This window comes from Artemia sp. Qi Xiang Cuo, chromosome 18 (assembly GCF_049724085.1).
Source record: "Artemia sp. Qi Xiang Cuo chromosome 18, ASM4972408v1, whole genome shotgun sequence".
Classification (NCBI taxonomy): Eukaryota; Metazoa; Arthropoda; class Branchiopoda; order Anostraca; family Artemiidae; genus Artemia; species Artemia sp. Qi Xiang Cuo.
This window is the reverse complement of record NC_142811.1, coordinates 27,239,611-27,254,454: the sequence shown is the minus strand read 5'-3', so window position 1 is coordinate 27,254,454 and position 14,844 is coordinate 27,239,611. Positions and strand designations below refer to the sequence as shown.

Below are 14,844 nucleotides of genomic sequence, written 5' to 3'. Positions count from 1 at the left end.
ATTCGTAGAGAAATACACCATTCTTGTGACAATAGTCTTCAGTGTTTTCTGTAAAGAGCTAGTTTTGCAAAATTCAATTAAAATGTTTGTTGGTCTTAATATTCTACTTTACTCTTAACTTCGATCAGAAAACAATTTGATTTTCATAATTGAATTAGGCTGGTTTTTAGTTTTTTTTTTAATATACACGATAAACCTGATTTAGTTTTTTCCTGATAGATCCTGATAATGCTTTGGAATTGCTTTGATACAAGTAAAAATCCATAACTATGACCAGGCTTGTACGCAGTAACTTTTTTAAATTAATAAGTCAGTTGTAGAAACAAATAAGAAGTTATTACAGAAATTCTGAAATAAAATGTTTACGGATAAGCGGCACGGGGAGGGGGGGGGGTGTTGTTGTAGTAGCAAAATCCCGTTTGTAGTAATTTCTGTTCGTTTTTGGATCCCTCTATTCATATTTGTCAGTATCTGATATCTTAGGATTGATGGGATTATTTATTTTAATTTTTGTTCATTTTGTGTTTCATTTATTGTTTGATAGATATGTCTGGCTGTTTTAAGTTTAAATTATTTTAAAACTTTGTTTCTGCTCATCTTAAGTTTAAGTATAGCTTAAACTTATTTTCCTATAGATTAAAAATATGAATTAAGAAAAAGTTGATTAGAAAAATAAATTTAAAGAAGTTAAAAATTAGTTTGGTTTTGATTGCCAAAGTTTTATTACTGGTTTATAATGAATATTTTTACAATTATTCAGGTTTTCTGCTTAAGAACTAAAACACCGGATTGTAATTTAAATTCTTAAGTTGCATAAGGGGATCTGAGGGTTGGTTTTGATTGTATTCAACCTAGCTATTGAATAAATTTCGTTCAAATTTGAAATCAAGATTTAGGACTGTTCTTTAAGTAAGCTTTTTATTCAACAGCAATATCTGGATAATACTCGAAACAATCCTCCTGTTCAAAAAATTACGTTTGAATGAAAATGAAATGAAAATAATATATACACTTCAGAAGCATCAATCAGCCCTCTTTATTTCTGACCCTTCAAAGTTTTACATTTATGAGTTAGACGTGTGCATTTGCTTGGTAGGGTATGGAAAAAATGTCATTTTGACAACCTGAACGTGCCTAATGCCTTTTGATTGATTTCAATATTCCCCTCAACATTCTCTGAAATTTTCATCTTAATACACTTAGCCGTTCTTGAGATATTTCATATACACCTATTTGACATGGTGCACATAATGTCTTTTGATTTAGTTCAACATTGCCTTCAACATTATCTTAAAGCTTAAACTTAATACCTTAGATGAAATATACCTTCAGATGAAACTTCCCGAGATGAAACTTAATCTTAAGATGAAACTTAATACCTTCAGATGAAACTTCCCGAGAAGTTTCATCTGAACATCCTTAGCCGTCCTTGAGATATTGCAGACACACTATTTCGACAACCTGGATGCACCTAGTGTATTTTGACACAGTTCAACACCCTTCTCAACATTCTCTAAAAATTTTAACTTAATAACCTTAGCCGTTCCTGAGAAATTGCAGATAAGGCCTTTTGAAAATGTAGGTGCTCATATTGCCTGTTGGTTTAGCTCAAATTCCTCATTAACATTCTCCAAAAGTTTCAGCGCAATACCCTCAGTTGTTCCTGAGCTATTGAAAGTGTCCTGTTGACAACCTGGACACACACACAGTGTCTTTTTATTTAGTTCAAAATCCCTCTTAACATTCCCCGGAAGTTTCAACAATATATTACATATAGCCGTTCTTACGACATTGATGATTCGCCCTCTTGACAATTAGAATGCTCATAGTGCGTTTTGATTTAGTTAAAAATTCCCCTCAACATTCTTTGAAACTTTCAACTTAATGTACTTAGCTGTTCCTGAGATACTGCAGATACGCCCTTTTGACAACCTGATTGCATATAGTGTCTTCTTTTTTAGTACAACATCCCCCTTAACACTCTCTTAAAGGTTCAACTTTGTGATTGTATACGTTCCCGAGACATTGCAAAGACGCCCTTTGGCAATTTGGATGCACTTAATATCTTTTGATTTATTTAAACATTCCCTAAAAGTTTCGACTTAGTACCCTCAGTCATTCAAGAGATATGGCAGATACACCATTTTGAAAACCTTGTTACGTTGTATGTCTTAATTTAGTTTAAAATTCCCTGAAATTTCCAACTTAATACTCTTAGCCATTCAAGAGATATTGGAGATACACTGTTTTGATAAGCTGGATGCACATATGTCTCCTGATTTAGTTCAACATCCCGCTCAGCATTCACTGAAAATCATAACTTAATATTCTAAGCCATTTCTGAGATTTAGCAGATACGCCACTTTGACAACCTTGATGCACATAGTATCTTTCGATTTAGCTCAACATTGCCCTCAGCATTTGCTTCTTTGTTTGTTTTTTTTTGTGATAGCATATTGGTATGAAGTAATGTTGTCTCGTGTTTTTTTTATCTTCTTTTTTTAAAAAAGATGTTGTGGATGGAATAATGTAAAAAAAAAAAAAAAATGAGAAAAAGTATTAATGGTGTATAGTGTATAGCGCGGTGCGGAGCGTACCGGGTTGTGATTGGAGTTCTTATGGATTGGTCTTGGCTTTCAGTGATACTAGGCCTGGAAACAGTAGTAGTGTTTTTTGGTTTTTATGAAGATATTTATGTTTCTAAATTAAAATTTGCGCAGATTAGTCGTACTGAGGTAAAACGACTTGGAATGGAGATTACTTTTTTTTTTTTTTGTTTTTTTAATTGTTTTTTTTTATTATGGTTTGCTGGTCATTTGGGGCATGGTGTGGTTTCTCTTAACGTGGGGTTAATATTTGATAATGGATAGAGATAATCGTGAAATTCCATCATCAAGGTTAAAAGAATTTGAGCGGAATTCTCTTTCATTTCAGTCAATTTTTCAAACTATTGTAGCTGGTGATGATGAAGATACTTCTAGTAATTTTGATATCCCAAAAAATCAATATATATTTATGAATGAGCTGGTAAGAAAAAATATAAATACAAGTAGGATGTCGTATTGGAATTGCCGGGGTTGGAGGACTGCGCAGGATATGATTGAAACTTTTTTGTCGGATTCAGATACAGATATATTAGGCCTATGTGAAACTTTTTTAGATGATTTTTCAATTGAAAATATACATGTAAAAGATTATCAATTTTTTCACATCGGTCGGAAAAGACAAAAACAAGGGGGTCTAGGTGTTTTGATTAAAAATTGCATACCAGCACGTATAAGGATTGATTTTTTGCCAATGAATATTGAAAGGATTTTTGAATCTTGTGTAGTTGAATGCTCTTTTCCAAATAATCGGAAGCTTTTAATTGCAGTTATTTACCGTACTCCGTCATCCAGCCAGATAGAATTTAAAAATCATTTTGAAAGTATGTTGGATAAATTAGCTAGTCTTAATTCTCCTTATTTTGTTATGGGTGATTTTAATATTGATTTAATGAAACTCCTATCTTTAGATCAGAATAGAATAGATAGAAATATTTTGCAGTTTTTGGAGGGCCGACTATCTTATGGACTAAACCCCGTATGTTTTGTGCCCTCTAGAATAGCTGATACATCATTTTCACTTATTGATAATATTTTTTCACCTTATAGTGCTGTTAATACATTTATTATTCCTGATGATTCATCTGACCACTGTATAATTATGTCTGATTTTCTTATAAATTTTCCGCATAATAAAAAAAATCAAACCAAGCGTAGAGATTTTTCACATAAAAATGTGTTAAGGTTAAAAGAAGGGCTTGGTGATGTTGATTGGAGTCCTGTAATTGATGAGAAGGATCCGAACCAATCATTAGATAAATTTTATTATATTATGAATGAAAAGCTTGATCTTTTTTGCCCATATAAAAGCCCAAGAGGAAAGAAACTTACCCCAAAAAAAACTTGGATAAATGAATCACTTTTGAGATCCATTAATGAGAAAAATCGTTTATATAAAATTAGAATAAAATATCCCACGGAAATAAATATAACGCGTTTTAAAAATTATAAGAATATGCTGGTAAGGATCATTAGAGTAAGTGAAAGACTTTATTATGAAAATTCTTTTCGAAATTCAGATTCCCCTAGAAAAACTTGGAGTTTGATTAAAGATAAAATTGGAAGAAATAAAAAGTTGTTACACCCTGAAGTGTTATTTGATATTAATGGTAAAGAATTTAGAGGACCACAAGCTGTTGCTAAGAAGTTTAGTGAATATTTTGCTAGTATTGGATCATCTGTTGTTTCAGGAGAAATTGACCTTTCTTCCCCAAGCTCGCATAAAAAATATCTACCGCCCACTGAAGATACGAGCATATTTATGGCCCCGGTTACTTTTGCAGAATTTCAAAAGGTCATTAAGAATTTAAAAAATGGTAATTCATTGGGATATGATGAACTTTCAACTAATTTGTTAAAAAATATTGCAGGTGAAATATTTGAACCATTGCTTCATATTTTAAATTTATGTATTTTCTCAGGTACATTTCCTAAAAGATGGAAAATTGCACGTGTAATACCATTGCATAAAAAAGGAGATAAATCTGATACAAATAATTATCGTCCTATTGCAATTTTATCACCATTGTCTAAAGTATTGGAAAAAATTTTAAAAGGAAGGATTACTAATTATCTAGATAAAATAAATTTTTTACCAAACATCAGTTTGGATTTAGGGCAGGCCATTCGACGGAACAAGCAGTTGCAGCTCTTGTATTAGAAATAAATGACTGCTTAGATAGTAATTATCATGTATCTACTGTTTTTTATGATGTTAAAAAAGCATTTGACACTTTAAACCATGAAATTCTTTTTGATAAAATGGAAAATTCCGGTATAAGAGGGAAAGGACTAGATATAATAAGATCATACCTTTATGGACGTAAAATCGTGGTAGATGTTGATGGACATTTGTCTAGTTTAAATGATCTTGAAGATATTGGTGTCCCACAAGGATCGGTATTAGGTCCACTTTTATTTTTGATGTATATTAATGATCTCCCACGATGTTTGCAGGGAAATAATGGTCTTGCAATTTTATTTGCAGATGACACAGCTGTTTCTGTTAAAGCGAAGGATTCATCTACATTGATTAAAAATCTGTTTAACACTGTTAGTTCAGTTAATCGATGGTTTGTTTCTAATTATTTAGTACCGAATTTTAAAAAGACTGAATTTATGGTTTTTGGTCATTCAAAACGTGCTACTAAAAAAATTTCATGTCAGGAGCTTCAAGTTGGTGAGCATAAAATACGTAGAGTTCAATCATATCGTTATTTAGGAGTTTTTATTGATCCCCTTTTGTCATTTCAAACTCATATTGATCATTTAAGGGTGAAACTTTCGCAAAATATTGGGTCTATGTATCGTTTGCAACATGTTTTTCCATTTTCAATTTTAAAAATAATTTATCATTCTTTGATTGCTCCTTATTTAAATTATTGCACAATTATTTATTTAAATACTTTTTGGACGCATATAAAACCCCTACAGATCCTTCAAAATAAAGCAGTGAGAATACTTGGAAATTTTTTACATCGTCCATCAAAACTTAGAGATGCATCGGAAACTGAAACATTATTTCTTTTCTTGAATTTATTAGATCTGAAACATATAAGAGAACTTAATATATCAATATGGCATTTTAAAATACAAGATCCTAGTAGTTATTTTTATGAAAAATCTCTGTTGATTCTGCCCCCTCCTTCGGCTCTTAGGTGTTCTGGAACATATCGAATTCCCTTTGTTAATTGTGAAAGATCTAGATTTTCAATTAGATACCAAATACCATTTATTTCAAATAAATATAGGCTGAAAGATAGAATTCAAATTGAGTCATTTCGGCAAATATCAGTTCTAAGGAAGAAAATATTAAAATTATGTATTGACCTGTGATGGTGGAATAGAAATTTTTTTATTATTATTTTTTTTGTTTATATTTGTTACCCATGTTGGGATAGCCTTCCATGCCCCACTTGTCCAGCGTTTGTTTTCTTTATGTTTGTTATGTTTTTTGTTTTTTTCTTTAACCAGGTTTTTTTCTTTCTCTCTTTTGTTATGATGAGGAAATGTTTTTTTTGTTTTGTTTGTTTGTTTGTTTTTTTTTTTTTTTTTTTTTTTTATTATTATTAATACCCAATTTTACGAGCTTTGCTCTCTGTTGGGGGTATATGTTTTTTTTTGTTATGTTGATTCCCTGAAAGTTCCATCTTAATATCCTTAGCTTTTCCTGAGATTTTGTAGATAAGCTATTTTACAAACCTGGATGCACACAGTGTCTTTTGATTTAATTGAACATTCCCCTCAATATTCTTGAAAATGTACAACTTCATACCCTTAGCGGTCCTCGAGCTATTGCACAAGCTCCCCTTTTCCATGTTTTATTCAAAGAAAAAAACTTCCCGAAAAGAAGTTTTTCAAGGAAAAGTAAATGCCATTTTAACCTTAAGATCAACATATACTAATACCTGTTAAGATTCAAACTAAAAACGACCAGAAATTACTATTAAAGAATACACGAAACCAAAAACAAACAGAGATTAAATAAACAATTATAGCAAAAACATACAACAAGTAATAATATAAATGAATAAATAAATCTTAAAGCGAGTAATGCTTAAATTGAATATGCATCAAACTTAAAACGAAAAAAAATATTTTGCTATTGAAGTAAAAATGAAACCCAAAACGAAACGAAATTGAATAAACAATCAATACAAACAAGTATACAATAGATACTGATATAAATGAATAAATGAATCTTAAAACGAGCAAAACTAAATTGAATCAAGCTTGGAACGAAAAAAAATCACTACAAACAAGAGTTGGTGTATCTAAGACTGTTCAAGACACATAAAGTTTTCAGTAAAATGCCAATGACGCAATAGGTTTTAGACTTTTACAGTGAGAGAAGGACGCGATACCCAAATTCTTGTTTGTTGGTATTATCAGTCGTGTGGTATCCTTCGGCAAAAAAACAAAAATATTTGGCTCTCCACGCATGGTTCCAAAACAATTGGCCATGTTTTATAACCCACAAAGAATGTACCAAAGCAATCCAAGATGGGTTTGATCCATTCTCAAGGTGAACAAGAACCTGGCAGCTAGCATTTAACATCCAGAAACACTCTGTGTGGTAGACCTTTCCAATGATCTTGTCAATTGAACAAGATAATTTCTTATCAACAATAAGGAAGTGTTACAGGTATTTGGAGACAATGGGTCTGCTTTCCTCTCAGGATCAGCAGATTTTGAAAGTGGAGCACCTTAAGGCAGAGTTTTGGTTCAACCTTATCCACTATCTACATTAAAAATACACCCTCAACCATAAACGATGAGATTTGCCTATATGCAGATGATTTCAAAATAACAAGCCCTGTTTTATAACCCACATAGTATCTGCCAGTGAGGATTTTTCTCAGTCAAAGGTGTACTTTTGTTTAGGTCTAACACTATATTTTGGGTTTTCTGGCTATTTTGTTTTATTGTTATGGGCTGTGTATATTTTTACAAGGTTGTAGCAAACGTGGGAATCACCTTTTTTTCAACGTTTTCTTCAATTTATAGTTACTATGAGCCATGGTTTAGCCGTCACCAGGTTGCAGCTATTGCTACCACTATGATGTGACTGATAATATCTTGTTAAATAACAGATGCCGTAGTACATTGCTTAGAGACGATCCCTCAGACCGAAATGTTCATAGTTCAAACCTATCTACGGTAACGATTCCAGTACAAATAACAGAAACAGAGCACATACTTCCAAACATAGTGCATAGTACATAATATACATAGCACATAGCACACCTTCAGAAGACAGGAAATGAAGTACAGATTTTTGAAATAAAATAAAAGTAACTGAAAGACATAAATAATACATGAATTTTAATACACTGAATATATGGCTCTTTATTACAGGCTGTGGAGAGGCTTTCTGTGGAGAGGCCCTCACTGTATTTTTTTTTTTTTTTTTCGAGAGCTACTTCAGGTGGAAGAGGTACTCGTAGTAACTTTGGTGGGGGGTTAATTCAATTGAAAATGTTGAAAATGCTGAAATTCAAGAGAAATAATTTTATGTGGTCAAAAATCGTGTTTAACACACTACACATATACTTTTTGTATTGTAACAGGGTTAATTTGTGCTTAGAGTACGAAATAAGTTATGTCATTAACCTTCTTTTTCTAGGACTGCGATTCGTCTTCGTTCTGCAGTGCTGTCTGTCCTCTACCAGAAACTTGTGAAGCTGCCTAATCTTGGTGATAAATCTATTGGAGAAGTAAGAAAATATATATTAATAGAATTTCAAATAATAAAGCGAGTAAATTGGGTTACTTGAAAGCAAAATTTTCTCGGTGCAATTGGAAAAAATGTACCGTTTTTTGAGATACGAATCCCAAATGGAAATTTTAAAACTATTTGTGCTAAATAAACCTTGATTGCCAAAAACACCATCGTCATTAATTAAACCTACAATATGGACAAATTTCCAAACTTTATTTGACTCATATAAGGCTAAGCTTACTTTTTAGTATTATCAACAATATCATCTAAAACAATGATAACGTTGGAAATTAACCGTCAATATTGAATTGGAAAATGTCAGTGCCCTAAAAATTCAACCGCGTAGCCCTGTTGTTCAGGACTTCCGAACATTATATAAATAGTCTATGGCTGATTTAGCCGAGATTTCAAATTTTATGTCTATATAAAAGCAGAATTTCCTTAGAAAAATGGTAGTTAGTGGCCAGTTTTTATGCTCATTTTGTGCCGGTTAACTACTGTCGTAATTAATCTGTAAAAAAAAAAAAAAAAAAAAAAAAAAAAAAAAAAAAAAAAAAAAAAAGAGTCTGGCTCATAAAAATGCTCTAGATAAACTATATTGAAACAGTAAAGCTAAAAAGTTCGGCTCATTTAAGTGCCTTTGGTAAACTATATTCCCAAATGAATGCTCAATAGTTTAACCAATTGAACTAGGTGTGTTTCGGAATTCAGAACTTCAATAAGCATTAAACCCAAAAACGAGCAGAAATTACAATAAATTACCGAATCAAACTCTTCACTTTTCTTTGAAAAACTTATTTTATGGAAAGGTTTTTTAAATTAGTCTAGGAACAAATAAAAGTTCAAATAGGAATAAGTCTTGTTAATTTTGTTTTTCATTAAAACAAAAGGGATGCCTTTTATTTCTTGTTCGTCATAGAAAGGCCAGAGTGGTATTCGAAAAAATAATTAAATCAATCTTTTAAAATAAGCCGTTGGTGTAGTGTGGTGGGCTTTTCCAGGGCCTGTACTTACCATTCCCCCCCCCCCTGGGAATGCATCTTTTTAACTTTTTGACAGCTTTGAATAAAGTAACTATCTATAATTTTGATATGATGGCCAGTGGGGCTTTGATTGTGTTTAGGAGAAGAAGGGGAGTTGAAAGGTAGATTTGGAACTTGTTGAATTGCTCTATCAGTACTGAGAAAGGATACTCAATCTTAGAATTTACGGTCCAATGTCTCCAGAATTTTCTACGATCTTACGGTTTATTTCAGGAGGTCGAGGAAAGCTACACAGGGAAACTTCGCTTTTACTTGAGTCTAACCGTCATGAAAATTTTAATCAACCTCCTCTGATACCATATACGTATGCATTGCGTTATCTTTGACTTGTTTCTTCTTTTTTTCAGATTGTCAACATATTTTCGAATGACGGCATAAGGATATTTGAGGTTGTAATCTACGCAACGTTGATTGTAGGTGGCCCCTTCGTTGCCATTGTTGCCACCTTTTATATATACATTCTTTTAGGACCGCATGCCCTATTTGGAATACTCACTTTTCTCATTTTTTATCCTGTTCAGGTAAGAAAAAGTCCTGCCAGAACTGTATTAACATTGCATTCTTTATCCCCTCTTCAAATAACAATGTCCCTTTTCTAACTGGATATAATATCATTCACACACGCATGGTTCAAATTTATCAATGTATCCAAAACCTTCGGAGCTACGTGAATATCTCTGAAAAAATTCTAATTAACATGAGATAACGGCAGGGAGGAAGTACTGGGCTGACAGCTCTGAGTACTTTCGCAAGCGACGCTTTTGGTGTGCTACCGATTGATTTTGTCTTTTTTTTTATAGTAAGTTGCTATTGCTACTACTAAACTTGCATTTTTGGTATCTGCTTGCTTTTAACAAATTAAGGCTTTTTAGTAATCTTATTCCGAAAGTCTTGCTAATTTTTTTTCAGTATGTAGTGCTGATTTTAGTATTTTCAACACGTAGGCCAATGAAAAAAAACAGAACTAGAGAAAGCCGTATATAGTTTGCCTAGAGAAAGCTGTATAAAATGCTTCAGAGAATCACAAATTAATTGTATGCTTATTTAACATTGATTTACATCAAATAAACAAAAAACACTGAATGTAAACAGGGTCGAAACTAGAATACGCAACCTAGATGGTATTATAATGGGCTTGATAGATGCCGTAGCGCTGAATAGCCGCTTTGCAACCATGCCTAGTTTAGCTTATTTGCGCTATTGTTCCTGGGTTCTTGCCCTGACAATGTAAGTAATCAAAGACCTAACCTTTTTGACTTTGTTTAGTGCAGTATTCATGCCAGTTATAATCGAAAAATTGACGATTTACGAACTTTATTCACTTCGATATATAGTAGTGCCATCTACATTCGTAGCGCCATCTACAATCGTCACTCTATGGCAATTTGGACTCCTAAAAAGCCACCAGATGGCAATGTTGTGACGTTGCCGGGTCCTGAAGACTTAGTTCACCGAACTAAACATAAAAGACGCGGTTGTCGAGGAGGAAAGCGAAATAAGCGATTCACATTCCAGTGCATATTTCGGAGGAAAGGTCGAACCATAAACGAATTCGTAGACCAAGGACACTGACAGAAGTTAACTGTAGACCCCCGTTTGAAATCCCACCCATTCTACGACCCTGGTATAACGACCCGGTGCCTCATGCTGTTCATGCATCCCCTCCAATGCTTGAACCAGAGTGGTTTTCAGTGAAAGTGAAAATGCCTAACTTCTTACTCTGCAACGCCCGTTACTGAAGAACAAAATGGACGAGCTTGAGGTCCTCATGAAACAAAATTGCTGCCCGATAGCAGCAGTGACCGAATTTTGGGACGTTACTGATGAGACGGGTCGTATAAAAGGCTATACGAGCTTTTTCAATACAAGGCGTGATCGTGGTCTAGAGCGCCGTGGTGGAGGTGTCGGTTTGTATTTTTGAAAAGATATTCCGTGCAAACTGTTAAGCGAACCTGCTGACTCCTGTCACGAAGTGATTTGGGCCGAGTGCAAACCCCCATTTTTGTCAAGAAAGTTCTCGTGCCTCATCATCGCGGTAGTGTACTATCCCGAGAGTGCAAAAAATAAGAAATATTTAGTTCAATATCTACTAACATTTATAGACAACATCCGTCGACAGCATGCAGCTCCCGCACTTACTATTGCCGGAGACTTTAATCAAACAAATAAGCAATGGATGTCGAATATGCTAGACCTGAAACAAGTAGTGGCAGTTATGACCCACCAAAGTGGGAACATACTCGACCTAATTTTCACGAACCTTTCCAACCAATACCCACCGGCGCGCTCTTTAGGCCTATTACGGAACTCAGACTGCTTTGTGATTTTTCTAGGAGTCCAAAGCCAACTTCCCAAAAGTGAAGAAAACAAAAGTAACTACCCAGCCTTTGACTAAAGAAAGTATCTGTTTCTTTAGACGCTGGATTGGAACCTTTGACTTCAGTGAGATCTGCACAATACCAGACATCAACCTCAAAGTTGAGACTCTGAACTCTGTCCGTCTGCAGAAATATCACGAACACTTTTCGTCCAAAACTATTGTAGTCAGTGACAGTGATAAGCCTTGGGTAAACCAAGAAATCAAAGCGCTAATCATGACCAGATGCCAACTCCACTCGAAAGGTGAAGTAACAGCGGCAAAAAAGTTGCACAATCACATTGTGAAAGTAAACAGAGCCGCTCAGAAAGCTTATGTTTGTGTTAAAGTGACTCCACTGCTGACTACTAACCTTCGTAAGTGACACTCCGAAGTTAAACGACTTTCTGGAAAACTGAATAGTAGTGATTTGAAGATACAGAAAGACAATGGTTCTCTAGTATCCTCTACTGAAGTAAATTCCTAATTCTCTGCAATTTATTCGACTTACCCTTCATTCACTGAGAAGACATTGAAAATCTCTCTCCTGGCTTTCCGGACGAACAAATAGTAGAAATACCGGAATGCGCGGTCTGCAAAGAGCTTTAAAAACTAAAAAGGAACTGTGCTTCATATCCAGGTGAGTTGCCCGTCAAGCTGCTCATTGATTATTCACCTTTTCTAGCTAAACCTGTGACGTCTATTATCAACCAATGCTTCAGAGAGCAAAAGTTCCCTCAGGCCTGGAAGAAAGCCTACGTCCGTGTTATTCCTAAAACAAAATACCGCAAAACTTGTGACGAGCTCTTGCCCATATCAATAACCCCCAATCTAGCCAAAGTGACCGAGTCATTTATTTACCGTGAACTTTTGTCGCAAATAAACCCTTGCCTCGACCCTTACCAGTACGGGTGCCTGAAAGGCAATAGCACGACTCACTATTTAGTGCGACTTTACCACTTAATAGTAGAATGGCGTGACAAACAGGGCACCATAGTTGATTTCCTTTTGGCCGATTATCGCAAGGAATTTGACCTGATCCGTCACATCACGGCGGTAATTCTTGTATGGAGCCCAAAAGGATAGTTTTTGCTTGTCTTGGATTTGAAGGCAAGAGTTTAGGAGTTTGAAGTGAAGTTACGCAATCTATGCCGAAAAGGACTTACTGAAGTTATTCTGCCAAATGTCCTTTTCTTTGAGTCATGTTTCTATTTTCGAAGGGAAAGAAGTGATTAGACTGGTAGGCAGGCGAAAAAGGAACATTTTTTATCAGTATCTAAACGAGTTCAACCTACTGTTACAAGCCATGTCTGCTTGTGATTTTGGGGGAGTTTTTTTTCTGTGTTATGAACTGAGGCAGAAGAATGGTATCAAATATGCGTCCTAAACTCTGATGCGTGTCTCACTGCTACAGAAATTGGAGCTTATCCTTTGCTCCTTTCTTAGTAGTTATATTAGAAAGTCAATCTGTGGAAAGAAAATGCACCTTTAGTTCATTTTGTGACATAGTTTTTTTGTACAAAATTTTTCGTGAAATATAGCTTTTCAATAACTTTGAACAGCTGACAATCTTATTGCTGTGGTTGTCCACATCATTGTTGTGGTCGTCATATTGAAGAACAAAACTTAGATAATAACTTAGTGAAAGTTTTGATTCTGACTTACGTCTTATTCTGGAAAAAACTAGGTCCTGACGCGGTGCAAGCACGAGCTTGGTTGTAAAACGGTTCAAGTCTTGGCTTAAAAAGTCTTGGTGTAAAAACGACCTAATTTCATTTTCTGCTTAGTCCTCTCTCACTGCCAACCTTTTATTAGAAATATAGACAGGAAGCACCTTGTTATAAGCCGCAACATGCAAGCCTTTTCAGTTTGTCTGACTAGAAAAAGCAAGAGGACCAGTGGCCCTCCGACACCAATACCTCTCTTTTTAGCTGAAACTTAGGGATTTTTTTTTTAACTTTTTTGGACTGAAGTCATCAAAAAGATGCTGATCAGTATTAGTGGGCGCAAAGTAGGTTTGTAACCCGTCCACTCAACCTGTCTCTCTACCTAAAAATTATTCAACCCCCTTTTCAACATTCGACACCTTTTATCACCCCCTTCCTCACCTTTTACCATCAACTCCTTAGTAAAAAAACAGGCATGTTGCACCTTTGCCGGAGGCCCAAATTTGTCTGTGACCCATCTCAACCCCCTTCCCACCAGCATCAAATTTTTAGCGGAAAGATAAACATGTTGTACCTTTCTAAAACTAGAATCACGCAAGAATTTTCAATTTAAAGTACTAGTGACCCCTTCAATACAACCCCTTCCCTCTTTCTTTCTGCCCATTTTTCTACAGAAAGGTAAGTATACTTCACCTTGTTTGAACAGTAATTTCGGAAGAATATGTGTTCACATATGAAGTTATCGCGATCTTTCTAATGTCCTCTCCGCAACCGCTTCTCCTATCGCCAAGGATTTAGGAGAAGGATAAGGATGGCACGCCTTGTTTGAAGTGGAATCTGGCAAGAATTTTCAATTCGCATGATTAAAGATGCAAAGTGGGTCCGAGGTTAATGTAGCAGGCCCCCGCTACTCTCATCGCCAGCTTTTTAGAACAAAAGTAGTGTATTTCATATCTTCTTTCAAGTGGAATCTCTGAGTGATTTTTAGTCGCTATTATTGGAAGAGTAAAAGTTGGATCATGGCTCCTTCAAGACCCCTGCCCCTCCTACTGCCAAATTTTTAACACAAATTTCATTCTATATCTTCTTTGAAGTGGAATTTCTGATCGGTTTTTAGCCTGTATTATTGGAAGAGTAAAGTGGGACCATGGTTCCTCTGGAACTACTGCCCGTCGTACTGCCAACTTTTTAACAGAAAGGTATACATGTTGCATCTTGTTTGAAGCTTAATCATAAGTTGTACTGTCGACCCAGTACACCCCCCGACGTTCCCACCAATTTTGACCCCGTCAACTTTTTAGCGCAAAGACAGGCATGCTACAACTTGATTTAATCGAAATCACGCAAAAATTTTCGATTTGGATAATTGGAAATCCGGACTCCTGTCTCATCAACATTCTGTATCCCTTCAACAGCGAGCTTCTCTTTAAAACGTGAATAGGAGTTCACAATT

General features: G+C 34.9%; 1 protein-coding gene across 7 annotated transcripts in view; it reads left to right on the top strand.

Moving 5' to 3' along the window:
- LOC148941381 (ATP-binding cassette sub-family C member 5-like) overlaps positions 1-14,844 on the top strand; it is a 255,783-nt gene that overhangs the window by 84,333 nt on the left and 156,606 nt on the right. For all 7 annotated transcript variants that reach the window (XM_089103941.1, XM_089103946.1, XM_089103944.1 and 4 more), the window contains exons 7-8: positions 8,230-8,320; positions 9,716-9,889. In XM_089103941.1, coding sequence (XP_088960067.1) covers positions 8,230-8,320; positions 9,716-9,889 — 265 coding nt within the window. The remainder of the gene's footprint in view (positions 1-8,229; positions 8,321-9,715; positions 9,890-14,844) is intronic.